This window comes from Hyaloscypha bicolor (assembly GCF_002865645.1).
Source record: "Hyaloscypha bicolor E unplaced genomic scaffold K444scaffold_39, whole genome shotgun sequence".
NCBI lineage: Eukaryota > Fungi > Ascomycota > Leotiomycetes > Helotiales > Hyaloscyphaceae > Hyaloscypha > Hyaloscypha bicolor.
The window spans coordinates 183,110-204,993 of NW_020194541.1; the positions used below are offsets into that span (position 1 = coordinate 183,110).

At 46.9% G+C, this 21,884-nt stretch overlaps 9 protein-coding genes across 9 annotated transcripts; 4 read left to right on the forward strand and 5 right to left on the reverse strand.

Annotated features, from left to right (window-relative positions):
* Positions 1 to 126: 126 nt before the first annotated feature.
* Positions 127 to 2,668, reverse strand: K444DRAFT_306634 (uncharacterized protein). Its single transcript, XM_024871775.1, has 4 exons — positions 2,358 to 2,668; positions 1,445 to 2,253; positions 1,039 to 1,398; positions 127 to 995 (listed from the first exon to the last, which is right to left on the reverse strand). The coding sequence occupies exons 1-4, from the start codon at positions 2,577 to 2,579 to the stop codon at positions 353 to 355; spliced, it is 2,034 nt and encodes a 677-aa protein (XP_024741097.1). The 5' UTR covers positions 2,580 to 2,668; the 3' UTR covers positions 127 to 352.
* A 3,196-nt stretch (positions 2,669 to 5,864) lies between these two features.
* K444DRAFT_521432 (uncharacterized protein) lies at positions 5,865 to 6,797 on the reverse strand (the record flags this gene model as incomplete). The annotated part of the gene is made up of 1 exon (XM_024874129.1): positions 5,865 to 6,797. One exon carries the CDS (start codon positions 6,795 to 6,797, stop codon positions 5,865 to 5,867), a length of 933 nt encoding a protein of 310 aa, XP_024741098.1.
* A 209-nt stretch (positions 6,798 to 7,006) lies between these two features.
* On the forward strand, positions 7,007 to 9,845 carry K444DRAFT_609163 (U1 snRNP-associated protein-like protein Usp107). The gene is made up of 4 exons (XM_024879527.1): positions 7,007 to 7,134; positions 7,194 to 7,280; positions 7,327 to 9,464; positions 9,514 to 9,845. Exons 1-4 carry the CDS (start codon positions 7,113 to 7,115, stop codon positions 9,604 to 9,606), a joined length of 2,340 nt encoding a protein of 779 aa, XP_024741099.1. The 5' UTR covers positions 7,007 to 7,112; the 3' UTR covers positions 9,607 to 9,845.
* Positions 9,846 to 10,418: 573 nt separating this feature from the next.
* K444DRAFT_626073 (uncharacterized protein) lies at positions 10,419 to 11,340 on the forward strand (the record flags this gene model as incomplete). The annotated part of the gene is made up of 5 exons (XM_024882598.1): positions 10,419 to 10,469; positions 10,538 to 10,642; positions 10,781 to 10,867; positions 10,921 to 11,097; positions 11,167 to 11,340. The coding sequence occupies 5 exons, from the start codon at positions 10,419 to 10,421 to the stop codon at positions 11,338 to 11,340; spliced, it is 594 nt and encodes a 197-aa protein (XP_024741100.1).
* A 1,360-nt stretch (positions 11,341 to 12,700) lies between these two features.
* On the forward strand, positions 12,701 to 13,240 carry K444DRAFT_714006 (uncharacterized protein; the record flags this gene model as incomplete). The annotated part of the gene is made up of 1 exon (XM_024888314.1): positions 12,701 to 13,240. Exon 1 carries the CDS (start codon positions 12,749 to 12,751, stop codon positions 13,238 to 13,240), a length of 492 nt encoding a protein of 163 aa, XP_024741101.1. The 5' UTR covers positions 12,701 to 12,748.
* A 345-nt stretch (positions 13,241 to 13,585) lies between these two features.
* Positions 13,586 to 13,789, reverse strand: K444DRAFT_521512 (uncharacterized protein; the record flags this gene model as incomplete). The annotated part of the gene is made up of 1 exon (XM_024874135.1): positions 13,586 to 13,789. A coding segment is annotated over one exon (204 nt), but the record flags the coding sequence as incomplete, so codon positions are not given.
* A 4,070-nt stretch (positions 13,790 to 17,859) lies between these two features.
* Positions 17,860 to 18,935, reverse strand: K444DRAFT_660560 (uncharacterized protein). Its single transcript, XM_024886479.1, has 4 exons — positions 18,761 to 18,935; positions 18,518 to 18,712; positions 18,434 to 18,463; positions 17,860 to 18,331 (listed from the first exon to the last, which is right to left on the reverse strand). The coding sequence occupies exons 1-4, from the start codon at positions 18,864 to 18,866 to the stop codon at positions 18,114 to 18,116; spliced, it is 549 nt and encodes a 182-aa protein (XP_024741103.1). The 5' UTR covers positions 18,867 to 18,935; the 3' UTR covers positions 17,860 to 18,113.
* A 1,099-nt stretch (positions 18,936 to 20,034) lies between these two features.
* On the forward strand, positions 20,035 to 21,516 carry K444DRAFT_660561 (uncharacterized protein). Its single transcript, XM_024886480.1, has 2 exons — positions 20,035 to 20,593; positions 20,645 to 21,516. Exons 1-2 carry the CDS (start codon positions 20,341 to 20,343, stop codon positions 21,247 to 21,249), a joined length of 858 nt encoding a protein of 285 aa, XP_024741104.1. The 5' UTR covers positions 20,035 to 20,340; the 3' UTR covers positions 21,250 to 21,516.
* A 145-nt stretch (positions 21,517 to 21,661) lies between these two features.
* K444DRAFT_496219 (uncharacterized protein) lies at positions 21,662 to 21,874 on the reverse strand (the record flags this gene model as incomplete). The annotated part of the gene is made up of 1 exon (XM_024873277.1): positions 21,662 to 21,874. A coding segment is annotated over one exon (213 nt), but the record flags the coding sequence as incomplete, so codon positions are not given.
* Positions 21,875 to 21,884: the final 10 nt, after the last annotated feature.

Here is a 21,884-nt window from a genome sequence, read left to right on the forward strand (position 1 = left end):
TGGAGATTATGCGCGACGGCGCATTTGAAAAATCACCCCGCTTGATCGATGGAGGAAGTCTGGCAGAGCTCTGAGAGTTATGTGGTAGCATTTGCGTCGTGTTGGCGGAAGTTTGATGTCGGCACGATGAGAGGACGGCAAATGGTTCCACGGAATGAGACGGCGTATCCATTCCGCCAGTTTTTCCCTTTAAGTATATTGCAAGTGCTAACTCCATAATGGAGTTCGGCACAAGCTCTCCACCGCCAGAAGGACATTCTCCCAGCCTCACTGCCTCCACTGCCTCCGAATGAAACTCGATGGAAAGAGCACAGACGAACCGGGATCCAAAAAAAGATCCCCCAAAAATACCTCAGTTTGTGTTGAGCAGGTTGCGGATCTGCATAAGACTCTGAGCACCTCTCTCCTCGGCCGATGGGATTCTCAACCTGCTAACCCCAGAAGCAGGCACAAGGAACCCAAGTGCAGCCCCTTCAGAAATCCAGTCAGCAGGTATGGACGGGAGATACCTCAAGTGGATCTCATTGATCGGTTGGATATACGAGGTTCTGGTGCAGGCGTCGATCAAATCGTCAATCCGATAGACTCCCTTTGGCGGTATCGGGATGGCCATAAATTCATTCAAGGGAAAACGAATGGAACATTCTTGTGCGGTTCTGCGGAGCATCTCTTGAAGAGGTCCGGCCACTGGAAACCCGGCCCGAGACTGAATCAGAGCTTCGATCCCAAATTGTATAGCATCCGGGCCATCTTTACTACCCCCTTCAACGCCTCCAGGGAAGAATCTGGCCACGAGATCGGAGAGGTGCAGAAGAGAAAACATCTGCAGGACGGGTTGGTACCGACAAGTGTACTGAGTTCGATAGTGTTCGTCTAGCAGGAACAGGCCCTGTTGCGCATGGTTCCAGATTATTTCCTCAACCAGTGGAGACGGGAAACCTTCGAGGTCGAGCAGAGGGCGGAGTAGGTGTACTACTGTGTTTGAATATAGGATTCTGGACGGTCAGCACATTCTCTGCCTGGATGGAGCGGACTTACAGCAAAGAGAGAACATGAGGGAGTGCCTGGCTATTGTTGTTCTCAATATTACCAATGGCGCTCGGAAGTTCCTCGCGCCAAGCTACCAACCTGCCATATTGCTGCAGAAGACGATGGGCAGAGACTTGGGGACCGCAATGAGCATACATCAACGTCACCACGTCTTGGATGATGGCGGTCAATTTCGACTTCTCTCGATTTGTAGTGGCCAGCAAACCCGGCCAAGCAGGGCATTGATCATTGACATAACGATAGAAGTACCATTTGGCGGCATCGATCTCTTCGTCGTTCTCTTCGACATCATAATAAACGGCCGCGCTGATCGTAGGAGGTACTTGGAAGGTCATCTGTGCCCATTCCCTGGATTCATTAGTGGGGTGGGGGGGAAAGCCCTCCTTGTACTAACACGTTCAAATTTCGCACTCCGCGAACCGTATTCTTCCAGACTTCCGCAAACCATTCATTCTGGTGGTAATCGACTGTTGACAAGCTGCTGGTGGCCACTCGCAGGTAAGACGAAGCACGCAATCCGTTACCACGCGCACAGTCGACGAGAAACATGACGGCAAACGCTTGTATCGTTGTGATGCTCTTGTCATCCGCGTCGATGTCTGAGCGAACAGCATCGCTAAACTCGGTGCCGAACTGGTCAAAATCAAAGTCGTCTCCCTCTGCCGTGGAGTGTAGATAGCAAGCCATAGCACAAATCGCGTTAACGAGGTTGGACGAGCAATACTCCTCCGACTGCCGTTTATAACTGTCCACGAAATGGCCCTCGCTGAATAAGGTATGCACTGGGTGGATCCATGCGAAATAGAGCTGGAATAGGTGATCTAAAACTGCGGTATTGGACGTCACAGCCGTCCACTTGAGGTTCGTGGCGGAGACGCCCGCCATTTCGTGATCCGATGGTTCAAATGTAGAATGTTGAGATAGCCTGGGCGAAAGCGTCTCGAAGTCGTCCATTGGAGCTCGACCCAGCCATTCGACAATGCTCTCGTAGGTCTCGCCATTCTTGAGGCGCTCGAGAATTTCGGGAACTTGCTCATCGGTGGAGAGTGCATGTAGGATCTGTTCGGTCATATGGTCCTTGGCCCTGAGGTCCTTGATCTGCTTAACCAGCTCCTCCTTCGCATGCTTGATATGGATCTCGTAGATGCATTCCGATGTTTCTACTCGGGTCGCACATCTCTTGCATGGCTTCTTCCCATCACACTGCAGATAGTCAGTTTGAAGCCATCACCTGGCGTTGTGACTGCGCAGCGGTGTAAAGCCAGAGCGCTCCGTTAGCACCAGGCGATGCGAGGACGAGTACCAACCTTTGCTCGAGCCTTCTTGCAATTAAGACACGCATTGCGTGTTACGGATTCGGGGACTCTTCGACGTTTGGATGATAGAGAGGAATTACTGCTCTCGACAGGTTCTATCTCTCCGCGGACCCGGCGTGGATCAGATCCCGTACTCTCGGATGTGGACTGACTCGGATTGCTCGTGGACACGCTGCTGTCTCCAAACGAGGGACGTATCTTGCGAAATGACATTGTCCCAATAATGATGGATTATGCCATCTAGGAATGCTTGGTGTTAAAGCCAAGCACTTCACAGTTCGTGGGTTATTTGTTGCTGTTCTTAAGTGGGCGGTTGGATTTGGAGAAAGTAGGGATTGTGGGATGGTGGAATTGTTGGCAGATGGGCAGAGGAACCCCATGAGATCCTATCTCAGCGTGATCCGGTTTGGAGCAGATGCCAGGTGGAGTGGGCTACAGCGACAGCCAAAATGCGGTGGTTAGCGCTGTCGGAGGGATCTCCTACAGTTCTTACTCCACAAGAAGCCCCTTGGCGAGGTGTATTGAAGAGCGAAGTCCTGGGCAGAGAAGTGCTCACAGCTCGAGGTTGAGGACGCTTTGATGGGGGCTGAAGGCCGGCCAGCATCATCTTTACTAGGATCGGAGGCAAGGCTGCAAGACCGACACGGTGGTGGACATCGAGCGGAGCATCGAGGCATCTATGTGATATGCTGGACCAAGGCAGATCCAGCATCGTGGATAAAGATTCACAACCCGAAAGGCTCGGAGCACTCCAGGTCGTCTGGCGGGTGCCCTCACATGGTTGGCCACCACCATCGAGAACTTGCTGCACATCGCCACCGTTCCCCTGCTCGAAGCAGCCCGAGAGCATCGTCAATGTGACAGCGAGCCACGAGTTATGAGCTTGATCATGTGCCAGGCTAGCTGCTCGATGTCCTGCGGTCTGGACTCGAACGGTGCGCGAGAACCTTCAAGGCGCATGGCATGGGTTGCCGGTGACCAAACCTCTCCCAGCATGGCATCTCAGCTTGCAAACCACGAGAACAGACAGCTCGAACCCCCAGGAACTCTAGCTTGCAGAAATCCCTGTCCGGCTGGCGCTACTCCAATGTCTATCAACTGAGGACAGCCGCGCGGCTGAAGCCTTACTTCCATCAGTTCGCTGCTGACCGGTCTTGCAACACCAGGAAGGGCTTCACGGCGCTGCTACGAGCTATCAAGTTTTCTTGCTAGCATGAACCGCCTAGGGCATTAGGTGCCGAATTCGCAGCGTCCGTTGTGTCGGCGAGCGACCACACAACAAACATCTCAGGCTGCAAAAGCCTTACGAGCCGTACAGTAAAGTGCAGCACTTCTTCCCAGGTTCACGCAACCTCAAAACCCTGCCTGAGGGGGGCATGGACTGGTCCCTTCCTCCACGCAGAGGAATTGGTTGCAGTATCGTCCTAGCAAAGGTGGGCTCGTCGCTCGAGGCCGCCAAACCTTATGCTTGTCGAACTATTTTCTTTTCACATCCGTTCAATATTGCAGGGTTCTTGGTCTGTGACGCATCCCTTTATCTGAGATCCACCCTCTGCGGAAGAATCTCCGATATGTGCTATGAATGGTGCGTAGGATTTTTCTTCCCATCGAGATGCGGAGCGGTGCCCGTCTCCGGCGATGAAGCGCATACTTTGTGGTATCTCCCGCAACCCTCAGCCAAGTTGGCAGCTTAGTGTCGAGCGTTTCCCATGGGCTGATGTCGCGAATTGCCCCTGTTCTTCCAAATTATTTGGGCTTTTACATCTATACTTTTGTAATCACAAACCCCTCTTTTGCGAGCATCCTGTTCTGCCACCTCGTTCATTCAACGTCACGTGCGTACTCTCCGAAACCAGAATCATTCCTAAAGAATGTCGGTGCATGTTCCTGACAGGTCAGATTCCCTTGCCTGTTGCGCGGGGTCGTTCTTTCGTGTAACCAAGCAACAGCGCGGTGCCCGTTGAAGGGGAGATATCACGGCCCTTGAAAAGGTTGCTCGGTTTCCGGTCTGTCAAGCAAATGGCGAAACCCCGCCTCTATCCGGTTGATCCTTCCAGCGGCTCCAAGTTGGATTGACGTTGGAGCCGACCAATCATAAACCATGACCGTTGTCAGAGCGGAAGCAAAATCCGGACCACTCACGCACGTGGGCTGTTGTTAAGGTCACCTCGCCCTTGTCTATTTCGCATTGCACCATATATGCGTGTACATCATGATATTACTGCTTTCGGTAAGTTGCCAAAAGGAAGTTGGAGAATTGGATCAGGAGACGGTTATATCCTGCTATAAAACCGATCGACGATGCTGGAAAGTGAGCGATGGAGAAGTGGTGTGATAACCTCCGAATCCCCGGTCCCTGTCTTTTGACGAGCTGTGCACTGCAAGTTGGGGCGAATATTGCTTACCAGAGTCCTCTCCAGTATCGGATTGCCGATTTTCCCGCAGGCGACGTCCACTGCCTATTTGGGACCATCGCTCGAACGTAGCTATATGAAGCGCAAATGCTCCCCCCTTTCACGTCTTAAGCGAAGTTTGCGCACGGCTATTTATGACTTAATCGCTTCTTACATTCCAAGGCTTTGACACGGTATCATTCGTTTTCTTTTTGCGACACTGTTACGCCTTTCTGCGCGAGTGATCGACATGCGTGGCTGTCGTTTTTGACGTCAAGGCCAAGGACAAGGACGTTGCCGCTACCTGTCACGACTCACCAGAATCCTGACCTCACACCGACGGCATGCAGTGCAGTGCATGGCCTGGGCTTGATCAGCGGCGTGCAGGCTGTTGGTGCGATGGGATGGGATGGCATTTTGCGCGAGGGGAAGCGGAAGCATCTCCTGTCTGGCGGGGACGGCGAACCCGCGGAACAGTAAGTGGGGAAGGGCTCGAGGCGCGCGGTCAGGGTTGTGCATCGAGAGGGGAAGGGCGACATTTTGGGGGGGGGAGTCGGAGGTTTCTCCGTTGGTGCGGGTGCTGGTGGGTGGTAATTGGGGCGGATTAAAGAGCCGTGCCAATTATCGGGTAGCGGGCTTAGAGAGGATTGTGGAACGAGAGGTAAGGGTTTGAGATGAGTAAGGTAGAGAGTGGAGGTGGGAGTAAGGGTCTGCATCGAGGTTGAGAAGTTTATGAAAGAGGTGAGACTTGAGGGAAGGAGTTTTGTGGGGAGCTATGAGGTTCAAGATAGGCTTGCACGCTGCAGGACTACTCGGCCTTGATTCTGTGACCGCGTTATAGGCAAGAGCCGAAAAATAGATATCGTAGATTGTAGCGAGATTTATTAAACGATAAGAAAGCTATAAGATCGACTGTAGTTAAGTTAAAGACAACTACGAGGTTTGCTAATAGCGGCTGGAAGAAAGGGGGGCTGATTCAACAAAGCAAAACCTCAAGCAGAGTTGCAATTCTAAATCTCATGTATTCACACATCTCTTTTTGTTTCTACCATATTATACAAGCAGAGTCTACCCTTCCCATCCTCAACACCCAACGTCCATCTATCTACCACCCCTGATTCTTCAACTGCTTGACCCTCCCAACCGTCGCTTTGAAGCCCTCCAAAAACTTCCGCCGCCACCTCTCCCTTCTCAAGCGCTTCCTCTTCAGACCAGGCCTCTCATGAAAGCGCTGTATATTCGCATCCCTCTTCACCTTATTCCGTGCACAGCTCTGCTCCAGCAACCGAAACCCACGTCCAATATCAATGCCTGCTCCAATTTGCACGCTCCTCCCTGTACTCGGCCCAAGATTGATCGGCACGCGAATCGGTTTTAGAATCCTCATCTCTCTTACCACGTCTTGCGACATTGACAGGTCTGAGGAGGGGAACGGCGACAGCATTCTTGAGACATCTAACACGGAATTCGAACCCGGGCGTGAGAGTGAATCCGACGCCGTCCCAAACGCGGAGGAAGAAGGAAAGGAGCCACGAGCAGAGCGCTTCCCTTCTTGTGTTGCGTTCAGGGCCTCGATGATATCGGACGCGGAGGAGCCGCCGTTGAAACGCTGCTCTCGAGGTGAGGAGAGCGAGCTGGACGCCCAGGCCGGCGGTTGGAAGGAGGGTCTGGGGCGGGGTGGGGCGCTGGTGCGCGAAGGGTCAGCCCAACCTAGGGAGGCGGCTAGGGAGGTGAGGTCGTCGGCTGATTTTTGTGGAGGCGGAGAGGATTCGAAGGGTTTGGGCTTGTATGGTGCGGCTTTTGAGGAGGTTGATTCTGCGTCTTGAGAAGGCGGAGGGGCGTAGGTTGTTGGTTGGGGCTTTATTGCGGTTCTTGGGGGGCTGGTAGATAGAGACCGTGTTGACTGACGGGGAGCAGAGCTTTTACAGCTCAATTGTCCGCTTGTTGTCCATCGTACAGTCGTTGATGGGTTGAGCAGGGAGGCCAAAGGGGAGCCTTGCGACCGCACCAGTGCATCGGCCGCCCTTCGGAGCTCCATTGGCCTTTTTTATAGTCAGAAGATGAAGTTTGGAGTCTGCGAGGATGAGGAGACTTGCATTGAGTGATGTCTGAATGCTAGGATGGAGGTGTCGTTGAAGCTCTGAATTTCTCGGATGCAGGCCTGGATGCTTCGACGCTAGTGGACTAGCCTTGCGCTAACGAATTTTGGTTGTGAGAGCTGCACATCATCAAGATCAACATCTCGATGCGCCGACGACATCACCGCTTGGACGACTGATTGCTTGCCTTTGAAGCTGTCTGTAAGAAAAAATTCATCTCTTGGTACCGTCTTCGAAGGCATCGAGCTGCCAGGATGGCGTACAATCCTTATGGAGGTGGGTCACGCCTCGTCCTTGGAGCTTCACTTTTATCTTCAGCTTGCTAACAAGAACAGCATCGCCGTTCGGGCGTCCTCCTGGATTTGGAGCCTTCCCAGGCCAGAGCGGTACGCCACCCGGCATGGGCCCTCCTCCAGGAATGGGTAAGCTCCCTTCTCTCCACGGTCTCGGCTCTGCTAACAAACCTAGGTCCTCCACCAGGCATGTCCGCGCCAGGTACGGCTCCTCCTCCCGGCGTACAGCAAGCCAACAGTACACAGGGCACCCGCCCCAGCGGGCTCCCAGCTAGCTTCCAAGGCCCGCCCAATATGCCCAATATCAACTTCTCGGCCCCTGTCATCAGACTCGGTACAGGCCCGTCGAAACCTCAGCCCATGGCCGCGGGTGGTAGGAGAGAGAGCCAGGATCCGATGTCTGCGAGTGGACGACCGGGACTGGGTATGGAGAGGGGAATGGAGGCACAGAGGCAGGCGTTGAGGGAGAGCATGATGTCTTTGGTTCCGCCCACGAAGGAGGAGATTGTGCGCACCATATTCGTTGGTGGTATTACCGAAGGATGTGGTGGCGACGACGGCATTGAGCGGTTGTTGGGCACCGCTGGACGGCTACGCAGATGGGATCGAGCTGTCGACGCAAATGGGAAGCAGTGCTCGTTTGGATTTGCGCAATATGACGATGCGGAAAGTCTTTCCACGGCTGTGGACGTTCTGAAGGATATTGAGATTCCGACCAAGAGACAGCCCCCGAGTGATGGTGTCAAGAAGGAAGACGATGATGATAAGAAGATTGAGAAGAGCAAGCTGCTGGTCTTCGTTGACGACAACTCGCTCAATTATCTGGAGAACTGGCAGTCAAATCGAGCTGAGGATCCTTCTGTGGAGCAGGCGAGATTGGATGCTGCACGATCTGGTCTCAGGGCTGCTATCTACGAACTGTTTCACCCCCCTATGTTTGTCAAGATGGATGAGGGAAGCGAAGATGTCACAATGCAGGATGCAGAAAGGGGAGATAACGTTGAGGTTGTCAATATACCTCTAGCTGTGGATGACGAACTGGCCGATATTCCAGCTGAGATGCGAGAAACAGTTGCTCAAGAGATTGCTGCTTTCAGAGATCGCAGTAATAGGAGAGATATGGAGCGGCTGAAGCGAGAAGAGGAAATGGAGGCTTTGGAACGACAGCGTAATGGTGCACCACGACCGTCGAGACTTGCTTCACCTGGACCGCAAATACCTAATGGACCCGCGGCTGGCACGAACAACATCCCTCTTGGACCTCGAGGCGTACCGAACGCTCCTTCAGGACCGAAATTACAGGCTTCTCAAACCGCATATTCTACGATTCCAAGAGACTATCAGCAGGGGGTTAAGTTTGTAAATGGCAGTGGTATCAATGGAGCTGCAAGCGGAGATGTCTGGATCAATAGGGAAGAGGAAGATGACTCTGCCAGTGATGATGAACTTGAACGTCGACGAATTGCGAAGCGAGAGTCGGAGCAGGAGAAGCTATACCTGGACCAAGAACGCCGTTGGCTCAATCGGGAACGGTCTCGGACCGCTGCCGTCAACCGTGAAAAGGAACGAGAAGACGAAGATGATACCAATCTGAATGCGGAGAAAGAGAAGATGGCTCAACGACTTGCGGACTGGGACGATGATCTTGAGTCTTCGAGGAAAACAAATGAATATTATTCTGACCGAAGCATGTGGATTCGAAATCGTGCTGTCTTCCGAGCTCGCGAGTCAGCAGCTGATGACCGGGATCGTATTGCTGAGCAGAAAGAACGACAGCGTGATCAGGCAGACAAGGAGCAAGCTCGTGGCATGGCTGATTCGTTCCTCGATCGTCAAGCGGAAGAACTTGAATCGAGAGCCAGCACTGGTCGTGCTCAGCAACCATTCAAGCTTTCACTTGGTGCAGCTGCACAGAAGGTTCAGAAAGAAAAAGCTGTCGCTCCACGCAGAACAGTTGCCGAAGTCGAAGGCCTACTTGAGGATGAAGAAGAGGCTGAGAAGACTACCAAGCGCACTCTTATTCCTATCGAATTTGATCCTGCAACTTCTTCTGCTCATATGACCGACGAAGAAAGAGATCAAGCCGTGCATCGCCTCGCTCAGGAAATTCCCGTCGACAAGGACGGTCTCTGGGCTTGGGATGTCAAGTGGGAATTTGTGGATGATGTAGTTATCGTGGAGAAGTTGAGACCTTTCGTGGAGAAGAAGATTGTGGAGTATCTGGGTGTCCAGGAGCAACTGTTGGTGGAGGTTGTGGAGGAGCATCTTAGGACGAGGGGCAAGCCGCAGGACTTGGTAGAGCAGTTGGAGGGGGTATGTCTACTATATCCTTGATTCCGATATGTGATGCTAACTTTTATAGGCTTTGGATGAAGAGGGTGTATCTCTGGTCAAGAAGCTTTGGCGGATGATGATTTTCTTTTCGGAAAGTGAGAAGAGGGGCCTCACTGCTTAAGTGGTGATCTAGTCCATAGCCAGTATCACAGCACATGCAGGGGCACCTTGGGCGTTGCGAAGATGATTCTCTCGAAAACCAATTCTTCGATGTGTACCAAAATCAGGGAGTTCCAGGGACACAGATCATGCTTGATGGGAGGTTGGTATGCCACATAGTCTGCATGCTACAATATCACGTCCAAGAGCATCAGCTTTCAATGTACAACATAATCACAAAAGCGCCGCTTTGATTGTCCGTCCAGTGTTGCCATATTGTATTGCTTGCTTGATCTTGTTCAACTGAACGTCATTCACCTTCTTCCCTCACCTAATTTTTTGGACGCTATGCCCTTCACCTCTTGTTTAGTCTTGTTCAACCCATTCACTTTCACCTCCAATGCACCATTCTATCTTCTTGTCCGTCATTCATTTGCCAAAGAACTAGTGGTCATGCGCAAAATCGTACAATTCCGTCTCATTCACTTGCTCGCCATGGACGAAATCCTCTTGCTCTGTCGCTCATGGCTATAAAACAACGCCTTTGAACCCTGCTAGTGCCATAAATCTGCCCCATGACTGCCTTTTATTTACTTTAGCCTTGCCATTGACAGTGAATCAGGCAAAAATTTGATCCTTAGCGTGTGATCCGATTCCCACAATAGGGCATAAAAGAAGGTTCGTTCGACCTCCACCATCCGACCACAATACAACCCCGTTTGCATCGTCTTCCCGTAACAATACCTTTGCCCTTCAACAAGTCTTTTGCTAAGGCAATACCTTCCTTCGACGATACCTCCAATAATCATACTCTGCCTCAATCGAACAGCAATCATGCAGTTCTCCAAGGTCGTTGCCTTCGCCTTCTTGGTTGGCTCTTCCCTAGTACGCCACCCTTCTACCCGTCCCAACCCCAATCACTTTAACTCTTTGCTGACAATAGTTGATGGCAGGTTCTTGGTTCTACCGTCCCGGAGAAGCGCGTCTTCACCAACAATGGCGTCACTTTCCGTGGTGAGGTCAATGGCCATGCTTTTGAGGAGACTGGCACTGTTCAGGTTTGTCGCACTTTCGTCGCCTTTGCGGTCGACCCTTCCTTCCTATAGCACTGCAAAGCTCTGTCTTTGAAATTTTCTCTGTTCAGTTTTCCCTTCACTTTTCTTCTTCAATTGACTATTACTAACAAGCAACCACAGGAAGTCTGGGCTACGCTCAAGGCTCGTCATCCGGAGTTTGAGCTCGATGCTACTGCTGTTGCTGAGCGCAAGGAGAAGCGTGACAAGGTTTGCACTCCCCCCCCCTTTCAATGCTGTGTCTTCTTACTAAATGCCGCAAGGTCCTTCCTCCTCTCTGCATCCCGGTTGCTGGTCAAGACTGGAACTTCGCTGAAGCCGCCGCTATCGACGATGGTATCAACTACCTCAAGGGCCTCAAGTCAACCTTGAGCATCGCAGGCAACACCTGTAGCCGCATCTCCTGCAGCTATAACTCCGCTATTCACTGGTGCAATGACGTGAGCTCCCTCTCGCTATTCACTCCCATTTTCTCTCTTGTTTGAATTGTTGTTGATCTTTGCGCGCAGAATAACGGCGAGGTTTCCGCTGACTCCGGCTATCTCGCTTCCTTCGCTCAGGACCTCCAGGATCATTGCCAGCACTGTATCAGTTCCGGCCATAGTTTCTTCTGCGTCGTTGGCGGTCAGGAGTTCGAGGACGATGAGCACTACAACGTCATTGTTCGCGATGCTTCTTGCTAAACCTCTCGCCCCGCCCACACACCTTCATATCCGTCCGCTTTGGTAATGGGTTTGAGGTTGCATACACTGCTGGCGTCTGGGAGTCTTGGAGTTGCGCGGCACTGCTGAATTGGTCGAGCACACGTTCTGACTTTTCCTTTCTTTTGGCGCGTATTTGAATTTGCTGGTTGGATTTGGAACGAGTGGTTGGAGCTATGCTCGGTCACGTACACAAGAGCTCTGGCTTGTTGCTCCGGCTTTCACAGCTGCTTGCTTGCTCTCATAACAATAAAAGTCTTCTGACATAAAATTTCCGCATTCTGTTGTGATTTTGATTGTGTGAGAAAACAATGGACTTTGGTAGTTTGATGTTTTGGAGTGAATTACTCAGGAGACTATTAGCCAAGAAATCTAGCAGCATCTTGAAGATATTCCTTGGAGGAGGCAATTTTCTTCCACCTCACCATGCCAAGATATTTCTTGAAAGTATTACCACGGCCAAGTGCAGTTACAGAAAGCAAGACGGACTTCAAGGAGATGAAAAATTACATTGTAGTATTGAAGTCAAGGGTATCACGTGAGAAAGGGGCTGATCTCTCAACTGTAGTCTCATGCTCCAACAGTTCCTACTTCAATCTCATCACATACACACAATTCCGAACACATGCCAGTTTGTCTGTCAATATTCTTCTGTGCCCGAATGTTCGAGATACGGAGCTATTCTTGAGAGGGAAAAACCTGTGGCTGGCCTGGGAGATGAATGCAGCCTAGCAGCCTCAATACGAAGTCTAGATGGAGAAGACCAGGAAGCGAGCCTGCAAGGGTAAAGTGTGGTCCGGTTATGTGACATGCAAGTACGTTTCCCAAATCCTCAAACCACCCCCTCAATATTTAACCTGGTTCCCAAGATCAGCAAAGTCAAATGCGACAAAACCAGGCCCTTCTGTCTCCGCTGTCAAGACAGACATAACATGGGGCTATCCCGGCCCCAAACCCAGGAAGCCGGAAGTCAGGAAATTAATTCGGCGGCTGCTGTTGATTTCAGTCCCTTCCGAATTCTCAGAGCAATTACTCGGAAATCAAGAAGAATGGCAATGCTTCCAGCTTTTCCGCACCGAAGCCGTAGCAGAATTAACCGGATTCTTTGAGCAGCCTCTCTAGGGCCATCTAACCCTTCAATCCTCCCATAATAAAGTGTTTCGAGAAGCAGAGGTGGCAGCTAGTGCATCGAGGATTGCAAAGAGGGCGATGTATTTTATGCAAGTTGCGGTTAGGCCAATGGCAGATGCACAAAAGGCTGGGTTGGATACTACGAGTGTTAAAGCTGTGGAGGATAACCCTATGCAGTCCTGGGTAAAGGCTGTGATGCCTTTTGGACGGAAGGCCTCCAACACTCAAGGTTGTTATTACCACGCCACGCAGAAGAAACATGCCGAAGAGTTGGGACGGTGGAATCGGACTTCTCAGCCTCTATAAAGCGTATCCAGCAGAAGAACAAATAAAGGTAGGTGTTGCTGCACATCTGCTTTTCGTCAATTTCATGGCGGTGGATATCATTCTTGCTACTTGCCTCTATACGAACAATATGTGTTTTGACCAATATCTCGAGAAGTTCAAGACCGTAGTTGAGGTCTCTAAAGGTAATTGTGGATGCAAAGTACTCGAGACGGTTCAGCTTCTCATTCGACAGTGGGACCACGCCGTGGTTTCCCAGGCCTGCAAATGGTGCAGAGACCGCGGTGTGAGAAGGGATGCTATTCGGCTTTTGCGGGCTGTTGCATCTCAGGAGGACGTATGGGATAGTTTGATGATTGCCGAGATTTGGGAGTGTATGATGAAGTTGGAAGAGGAAGGCGTTGAGGCGGAGCATATTCCCGAAGAATCTCGGGTTAAGCTGAAGCTGCGAAGCATATCAACATGACTGTTGCAATAAGGATGTTGTTGGTGGACCTTGTGGGAGGTCAAGAGGAAGAGGAAAGCATTCAGAGGGTCGCGGATGTTAATTGGTCGTTTGGAGAATGGATTTGAGGTGTTTCCAACAACCACGAATTCAACCTATGGATCAAGCAGAAGCTCTCCCCCAAAGCTCGCATCAGGGTAGGGTATAGTGCAAACTGCGGTGGAATTTAAGTACACTAAACTGAGGCATCTCTCCACTAAACCAAACTACGATTATATCCTCAAAACCGCGGTTTAAACTGCAGTTTACCAGTTTCACGTGACTTTAACCGATCACACTAGCTTCAATACCAATAATTTTCTCCAACTACTCTGACTTAGCCTCCCACCCTTTAATCTTATACCACGATTTCAAGCACTCAAAGGCCTCAATAATATCTATACCGAGCTTATTACGCAGATCCGAAATTAGCAACTTGGCGCTAGAAAACAGACGCTCAAGGTTAGCCGACATAGCAGGAATACTCAAGATATCTAATGCCATGCGGCTAAGATTAGGATAGCTAGTTTGCTAAGTCTTTCCCAATCACCATGCTCTTGAATCGATATTGTACGTATACTCAGCTGCGTAATGTCTCTTATTTTGATTAAGAGGAATTTAAGAGAGGCTAGAATTGGAGAAAACTTCTCTCCGGGTACCAAACCAAGAACTCGGTATATAGCTTCAAAAATTCCGGATTAAGCACTTGAATATATTTCCACAACTACCATACCTAAAATTAAGATTTTTAATTCACTTGAAAGCCCCAGATTTGTCCATTTTAATAATAAAAGAATTATTTAATTATGTTGAGGTTTGGCTATTTTCTATTTATTATAAGTCACTTGACGTCCTTGGGTAATTTTAAGCGAGACTGCCCCTTAAACTGCCACTGCACCCACCGCGGTGTAGTATATCCTCCACTAAACTGGACTATAGCTATATTACACCGCACTACTGCGGTGGCACCGCGGTGGCACTGGACTGAGGCCACACTATTCCCTACCCTGGCTCGAATCAGCTCGTCCCAGGCTTGGCGATATTCCACCCTGGAACGTTCCACGGAACGTTCCGGCCGGTATCGACTGGTATTAGGTAATATCGGTAATGGAACGTTCCAAACGTTCCAAAATGGCAGGGATAGGGCGATAATAACAGGGATAGGCGAATCCACCGCTACTTCCCCTACTATGCTCCCTTCCTTACTTTTTATCTATCCGTATAATTAATTTACCTTGAGTATATCCTCAAAATATCTTCTTTAATTAAACTAGACTATTCTCTTATACTATCCGAGATAGTAATGTCTTCTGCGGACTATTCAAAGAGGACTTCCCCGATTTGGAAGCATTCTCGTTATATATTACCTAATAAAAATAAAGCTTTACTTTATTATTTATATTATTAATCAGACTCTTTCCTACTACCATATAGTACTACTACTATAGGGAACCTTAGAAAGCATATTCTAAGGCATTATCTACTTATTATTCTTGAGTCTACTAATTCCAAGAACCAGGAGAAAGTTACTCAATAAATCCAAGGGCTTTATTATTAAGCTCAAGAACTTAGAGATATAGAGAAGTTTAATTTACAAGTTCTTAAATGGCAAATTAATTAAAGAGTTCTTATAGAAGCCTTAATTACTCTTATTATTATATGAAACCTCTCGTATAATATAGTAGAATGGCCAGAGTTCTATATACTTTGCCAGCTCTTAAATAAAGCTTATAAAGGCATAATTCCTATATCTTACTTTACCGCTTCTATTAAGGTTAAAAAATCCTGGGTTTGGTATAAGAATACCATATAATAAGTTCTCTAATTAGTAATCTTATATATTTATATTTCCTTAGATATTTGGACTTTCCCAAATTACTTTCTTCTTTTGGCTATTTATACCTATTTTACCTTATATGAGTTTAAGTATTAAAAGGTCCTTCTCGCTCTTAAACCAGTCTATAGCCATTTAAGAGAAAAGTAATTCTCAGTTCTCCTTCTAGTTCTGGAAGACTATAGTATTATATAAAAGCTTGAAACTATTATAGGCAATAATACTAGAACTAATAGAACCCTTTATAAGGCAATTCAAGTATACTAGAAATAAGAGCTTAATATTAAGTAAAATATATAATAAATATAAATTTGCTATATTAGCCATATTATTAATCTTATAGTATAAGCTTTCTTATTCTCTGGATTAGTTAAAATAGAGGAACTTGAATTATATAAGTAATAGGAACAGATTTAAGAGATTAGTAATAACGAGAGAAAGAGAGTCAAGTTTAGGCTCTTAGGTTTACTTAGCAAAATATATAATATTATGGCTTATATTTATAAATTACCTACTTATATAACTAAATAAATAGGACTTATAAAGAGGATAATTCTAATAAATAATTATATAAAATAGAATAGCTAGTATAAAATACTTCTTATTCTTATTAAGAAAATAGAGTATATAAATAAATATTACCGGAATTATAAGAATAATCTTATAGAGGATTTCCTATCTTATAAAGACTAGAAAAAGCTTTATATAACTAGGGACTTTCTTACTACTTTTATATAAGTAACTCTCTTTATAGAAGGAGATACTACTTCTATTAATTATATATTCTTTATAATAGATATTTTAATTAAGTATCTTTAAGAAATAATTATAAGTTTTTTGCTTTCCTTTTTTCTTCTTGTATGAGCTTAACTAAATATAATATAGGCTGAGTTTAAGAAGAAAAAAGATAATAAGAATAAAGAGTTCCTTATATAGCTTAATATTATATATATTATACTTAATAAGTACTATACTAGAACTAATCTCTCTCTCTTTTATACTATAGCCTTAATTCTTAATCCAGGCTTCTATATAAGATATATTAAGGCTAATTAGCCAAAGAAATATATAACTCTAGCTCTTATAAGTATAAAGAAATTTTGGGAGTACTATAGAGATTAAATTATTCCTTTACTATTAAGTAATATTACCCCTTTCTTATATAGTAAAGAGCTATCTCAAGAGCTATTAATACTTGACTTCTTTAATCGGATTACTTAATCTTTTTACTCAGTTATACGACCTGTAAGTAAGGATAAGTATAAGAATTATAACTTCCAGGAATTATATAATATTAGTAAGTAAGAGGCCTTAGCTTAGTAAAGCCAGGATATATAAAGGGAATGCTGGCCAAGGCTCTCATTTATGGCTATTAATATTCTCTTAATTCCTCTAATAAGTAATAAGCTAGAGAGAGTCTTTTTAGGGATATGCCATATAGTAAGCTAGAATAGAGGGCAAATAGAAGCAGAGATAATAGAGATTAGAGAGTACTTAAAGTATTAGAAAAGAACTAGGATCTTATAAACCTTCTTTGAGACTAGCTAGTTTAAAAGAGATATATATTCTTTAAGACCCTTATATAATTAGAGAACCTTCTGGATATTATCTAAATTTTCTAAATTTCCAAGCTATGACTCTTATTTAAAGGCTATCTTTTCCGCTTTAACTTCCTCTTTCCTTTATTAATATTACTACTGCTTATATAAGAACCTCTTACTTTTCTTTACTTCTCGTAATTATATTAATTATATAATAGTAATATATTAAATAATCCAGCCCCTGGTAGTAATTCCCCTATATAGCCTCTTGCTCTTGGCGGTGGTTCCTCTATATAGCCTCCTACTTCTGGTCCTGGCCCTGCAAACCCAAACTAGTAGTAAGCTTTTAATCCTTAATCCTATCTATTATATAATAGCTAATATCTTTAAAGGCTTGTTTCTTTTATTACTTTTGGTACTAGTAGTACTCCTAATCTTAGTATAAACTAGCCTTTTCCTTAAGGCTAATAGATAATAGGTATTATAGGCTAATAACTTGCTTTCTTTATATAATACCTTACCCTTTACTATATAATAAAGCTAACTAGAGTATAGTACTATAATAATTAATAATAATAAGCCCTTGCTTTTCCTGGCCAGAATATAATTATTAATCCAAATCATATTATAATTAGTTAAGTCCTTATATAGTAATAGTCCTATATTAATACTCTTCTCATTTAATAAGAAGGGGTTAATATAATGGCTACTCCTTATACTATATATACTTATACGGGACTTAATAATACTATTTTCCCTGAGTATATCCGGATTATAGATATATGGGATAGTTGCTATGGTAATTATAAGTGGCCAGATTATACTATAAGCTATTGCTGGAGAGGAAATAATAGTAGTAATAATAGTAATGGAGAGATTAGTACAGGAGGTTATAGAGGACGTAGTAGACGTGGTAGACGTAGTGGAAGTAGTAGGGGTGGCCGTACAAAGCAAGGACGAATTATATAACGTGGTATAGTAAGAAAGACTTCTCGTAGTAGTAGAGTTACTCGCAGTAGTACTACGGCTTAATAAAGGCCTTTCTGAGATTATATAATGGTTTTTAGCCTCTCAATAGTATAATTAATGGAAGTTCTTTATAAAATAACGAGAATCTACAGGGATTAGCTCGCTTAGGAACGATTGGAACGTTCCATTACCGCCCGTTCCAGACCCCTGGAACGAATCGGCAGAAACCGATTGGTCCGGAATATCGCCAAGCCTGGCTCGTCCTAGCAGTTGACTCAACTTCCGAGACTTTGCACCCCGCCGCATTTCATCAGCAACACTCGATACTGAAGAGATTATATTTTCCAGGCACCGCAGCGCGAACTCGTCACTGCAATTAAAAGAATGTGTACTTTCCATAAAGACTGTCTATCCTTCACAAACACTCCACTCCAAACCTTTTACATTAATTACATAACTCATCCTCCCAACCTCGTTACTGCCACCCACTCGTTTCTTCAAAGGAACTAGCTCAATCCTTGGACTCAACCTCCCGCTTGTAGTTCTCATAAGTTCCATAGTTTCCATAGTCTCCGTAGTTTCCGTATGAAGCAGGATCGTCTTGGGGAGCCGCTTCGGCTTTAGGAGCTGGAGCAGCGACAGGGACTGGGGCCGCTTCACGCTTTGCCTTATAGCTCCCGTAGTCGCCATACGATCCATACGAAGTAGGGGCTGGAGGCGGGGGAGGATCTAGGTAGCGGAGGAGTTAGAAATTGCTTTGTGACGAGTGTCTCTGGAAAAACCATCACAAGATTTTCAAGAAAAACAAATGGCTTATCTCTAATAACTTACAATTATTATATGTTCCATACGAGCCATAGTCTGGTTTTCAATTAGAGACAAAATCTCTTGCACCGAGAAGGCAAAGGGACTCACCACCATAGTCACCATACCCAGGAGCATCCTGAGGCTTGGCAGCTGGCTCGGGAGCAGCGATAGGGGCGGGGGCGGGGGCCGCCTCGCGCTTCTCTTTGTAGCTGCCATAGCTGCCATATGCTCCATAAGAGGTAGGAGCTGGAGGCGGTGGCGGGTAATCTGTGTATTCGCCATAATTTCCATAATCACCGTAGTCTGGCCATTAGAAACAAGCTCTCATCAACTAGGATGGGGACATCCTACCTCCGTAATCAGCTGGAGCCGCGTTGGGTGCCGGGGCAGCGATTGGGACTGCAGAGACAGCGACTGCGGAAGCAGCAACAAGGAGAGCAACTCGTGAGACACGCATTTTGATTGAGGAACTTGGAAGTGAGAAGATTGAAGATAGAAGATGAATGAAGTTATGATGTGAGGAGTGAAGTGGGCTTATCTTGGATGGGGAGGTCTAATATATAGTAAACTCCCAATTGGTGATGAGCATGAATAAAACAAACAGCGAGTTAAGTTCCGAGCATTTCCCACCTTCGGCTGTTTGAACTCCTCAGCCTTTCGACATATCTTAGCCTGTCCCACTAGAATAATTCTTGACTAATGCAGATAAGAGAATGTTTGTATGACTTGAGAATGAGGCAGTACCCTGCGAGACCGCATCTACAAAATGGTATGTACCTTCAAGGAAGATAATCTTTACGTAGTGTTATGGTTGACATGTTCGATTCTTGGGCCTGAAGCGTGCATGAGACTAAGGTCACACGCTCGAAGATCTTCCAAAAGACCTCGTACAGTCTTGTTTCTTATTGGAGCAAAACATCTTTTCGATGGTATTTCTTAATGAAGTCTGCAGATAAAATTGGGGCGAGGATTGCGGATTGCGGGTCGTGGCAGTGCGTATTACAAGCAGGAGTGGGGATGGCTTACAGCCTTACTAGAAGGCTGCTTCTGCTTTTAGATCAAAATGGCACCGACTAAATGAACTCCTCGATTTCATCAGTAAGCAGGCGGTGAAGAAAAGCCTTACCTGAATCCAAAACTTTACGAAGTACTTCTACAAAGGCGACTTGGCACGCAGCTGAAGCTCACTGTGGGGCTTCGCCTGGGTGCCAAGCCCAAAGCACCTTCCTCAACCACGGAATAATAATAAATTATGCGCAGACGGTTTCTTATGGATGAAGAATTCTCAGGCTCTCTCCTAGCCAAACAACATTTGTTGGATTATTGAAAAAAGAAAAAAGATTGCTTAGGGTTTGAGGAGCAAATCTATGACATGTTAGAAGTTCAAGAGTACGTGATGCGGGGTTCACGGCACTATTTCCAGCGCCGCAAGGCCGCCTTCCTGTAGCCACACCCCTACAACCCTGATCCTCGCATCCACCTGTTACTTCTGTACGTCAATATAGAGTTTGCTTACGGAACATGGCAGTGCCGCTGTGCTACTGTTACGTTACCGCTCGTGTTCTCGTGGCTTACTCTATTAATCTATTCTCCAGTCAGCCCGAACGCTTACACGAACAATCAAGAGAATTGCGTCCTATGACGCAAAGTGCCTCGTGAAGTCAAGTGTCGCTCAAAACCAGGCTCCCTTGGCATGCACCCTGATTCATGTATTGGAAGATTGAAGTGATGGTTTCGGTGAGCCAGCCCCCACTACTGATGTGCACAGGCGAGGGAATCTTACCATTCAACACCCAGAAATTGGCTCTTCAGAATAAGTATGCAAACGGAGGAAAGATTCTCAAATATCTCAGCTACATCTCTTTTCTCAAAACCAAAGTATCTCCTTGCAATAATTCCTTCCGGACACACTCAGCAAGCGTCCGATCACAATGAGTCCCCTTACCATGTACAGTCCCCTTGAAGATAAGAGCGAGAATGGGTTTCAGTCCTCAGAAGACCACGAGAGTTTGCTCTCTGGCTCTGTAAAATCCTATAGAAAACCGACTCCGAGAACTTTAATCTGGATCCCAATGCTCATGCTCCCAATCATCTCAGCATTTCTCATCGGATTCGGTGTCTGGATTGGAAGCCATTGGTTCACCAACACCAACGCTGTCTGTCTCGCGCATGTCCAAAACTATTGCAAGTCCAACAATTCAGAAACAACACTTCTCGTGAACTGACTTCTCCAAGCGCCCATACAAAAAGAGGTCGACAACTCATACCACATCGTCAAATACAACGGCTCTTTCCTGCATGAAAACTTATTCCGAAAACCGGCCGGCCCGGAAGTTGACGCAGCCTGGGACTCTCTAGGAGTAAACTATAGAAGCATTGCTGTCCCCCGCTCTGAAGCCCCCAAATCCGGTCTCAAGCCTTCCCAAGTCCAGATAAACCCCAAATACGGTGGCGGATTCCCCGCCAACGTCGAAGGCCTCCACCATTTGCACTGTCTCAACCTCGTCCGCCAATCACTCTACTACAACATAGACTACTATCGCGCAGAAGGCAAAGGCGCCTTTGTAAACGAAGACATGATTGTCCGGCACCACGTTTCGCATTGTCTTGATATCATAAGACAGCAGTTGATGTGTACTGTTGACACTGGGATGCTGGGACAGGTTTGGTGGGACAAGAGCTTTCCCAAGGCATTTGTGGATTTCAACACGGAGCATAAGTGCAAGAATTTTGATGCAGTTAGGCAGTGGGCTGAGGAGAGGCAGCTTCCGGAGAAGGTGCCCGATGACTTCTTGAAACCTCCACAAAGTGAGGAGGAGGTTTATGAGGAGATTCCTTGAAGTGAGCTTCGGGGATTGCATTGGGGCAGTATATCGAGAGCAAAAGAGAAAATCTAGTAGACCAAGGTTCAAAGTCATCCAAAATCGGAGAGAGGAGCAGAGAAGTGGAGTGGGCTCCAAAGTCCCGACTGGAAAGAGTTGACTTTAAAGAGAGAGCGAGGGTTTGTTGATGGATACTCAAACTGTTTTTTTTTTTTGGCTCGATTTACGCATTTATTCATTCATCAGACCCGTGCACCGCAAATGAGATATCGGCAGCATCGAAATAATAACCAATTGTAACCCCCCCCCCCCCCGGCTGAGCTGGTGTTGGTTGGGCGGCTGAGCAGAAACCTGGGATGGATCGGGCGACTTGCATTTTCGCGGTGTCCCTATCTTGATTTGTGATCGACCAGAAGATTTCTGCACGCTCTTTGGTCATGGGCAGGAACTTCTGTTCCTCAGTGAAACATCGGAAGCAAACCCTCGAGCAGGTTGGCACATACAAGTATGCACCAAATTTTCCGCAGTTGTAGCAGGTCCGCGCGCAGAGGGCAGTATATAAAGGTCGGCAGGTAAAGAAGCGGGTGATCTCCAGACAGAGTGCAGCACGAAGACTGGCAGGGGCGTGAGAAACAATGGTCCGTTATTGTTGC

Excerpts from the sequence above, each read along its gene's own strand:
- K444DRAFT_609163 (XM_024879527.1), top strand. The coding sequence starts at position 7,113 with ATGGCGTACAATCCTTATGGAG. Across the intron at positions 7,135-7,193 it reads GGCGTACAATCCTTATGGAG|CATCGCCGTTCGGGCGTCCT; the intron begins GTGGGTCACGCC and ends TAACAAGAACAG. Across the intron at positions 9,465-9,513 it reads TGGTAGAGCAGTTGGAGGGG|GCTTTGGATGAAGAGGGTGT; the intron begins GTATGTCTACTA and ends TAACTTTTATAG.
- K444DRAFT_660560 (XM_024886479.1), bottom strand. The coding sequence starts at position 18,866 with ATGCGTGTCTCACGAGTTGCTCTCCTTGTTGCTGCTTCCGCAGTCGCT. Across the intron at positions 18,464-18,517 it reads TGGGTATGGTGACTATGGTG|ACTATGGCTCGTATGGAACA; the intron begins GTGAGTCCCTTT and ends ATTGAAAACCAG. Across the intron at positions 18,332-18,433 it reads GTATGGAACATATAATAATT|ATCCTCCCCCGCCTCCAGCC; the intron begins GTAAGTTATTAG and ends TCCGCTACCTAG.
- K444DRAFT_660561 (XM_024886480.1), top strand. The coding sequence starts at position 20,341 with ATGAGTCCCCTTACCATGTACAGTCCCCTTGAAGATAAGAGCGAGAAT. Across the intron at positions 20,594-20,644 it reads CGCGCATGTCCAAAACTATT|CGCCCATACAAAAAGAGGTC; the intron begins GCAAGTCCAACA and ends GACTTCTCCAAG.
- K444DRAFT_306634 (XM_024871775.1), bottom strand. The coding sequence starts at position 2,579 with ATGTCATTTCGCAAGATACGTCCCTCGTTTGGAGACAGCAGCGTGTCC. Across the intron at positions 2,254-2,357 it reads GCAAGAAGGCTCGAGCAAAG|TGTGATGGGAAGAAGCCATG; the intron begins GTTGGTACTCGT and ends GACTATCTGCAG. Across the intron at positions 996-1,038 it reads CCTCATGTTCTCTCTTTGCT|AATCCTATATTCAAACACAG; the intron begins GTAAGTCCGCTC and ends CTGACCGTCCAG.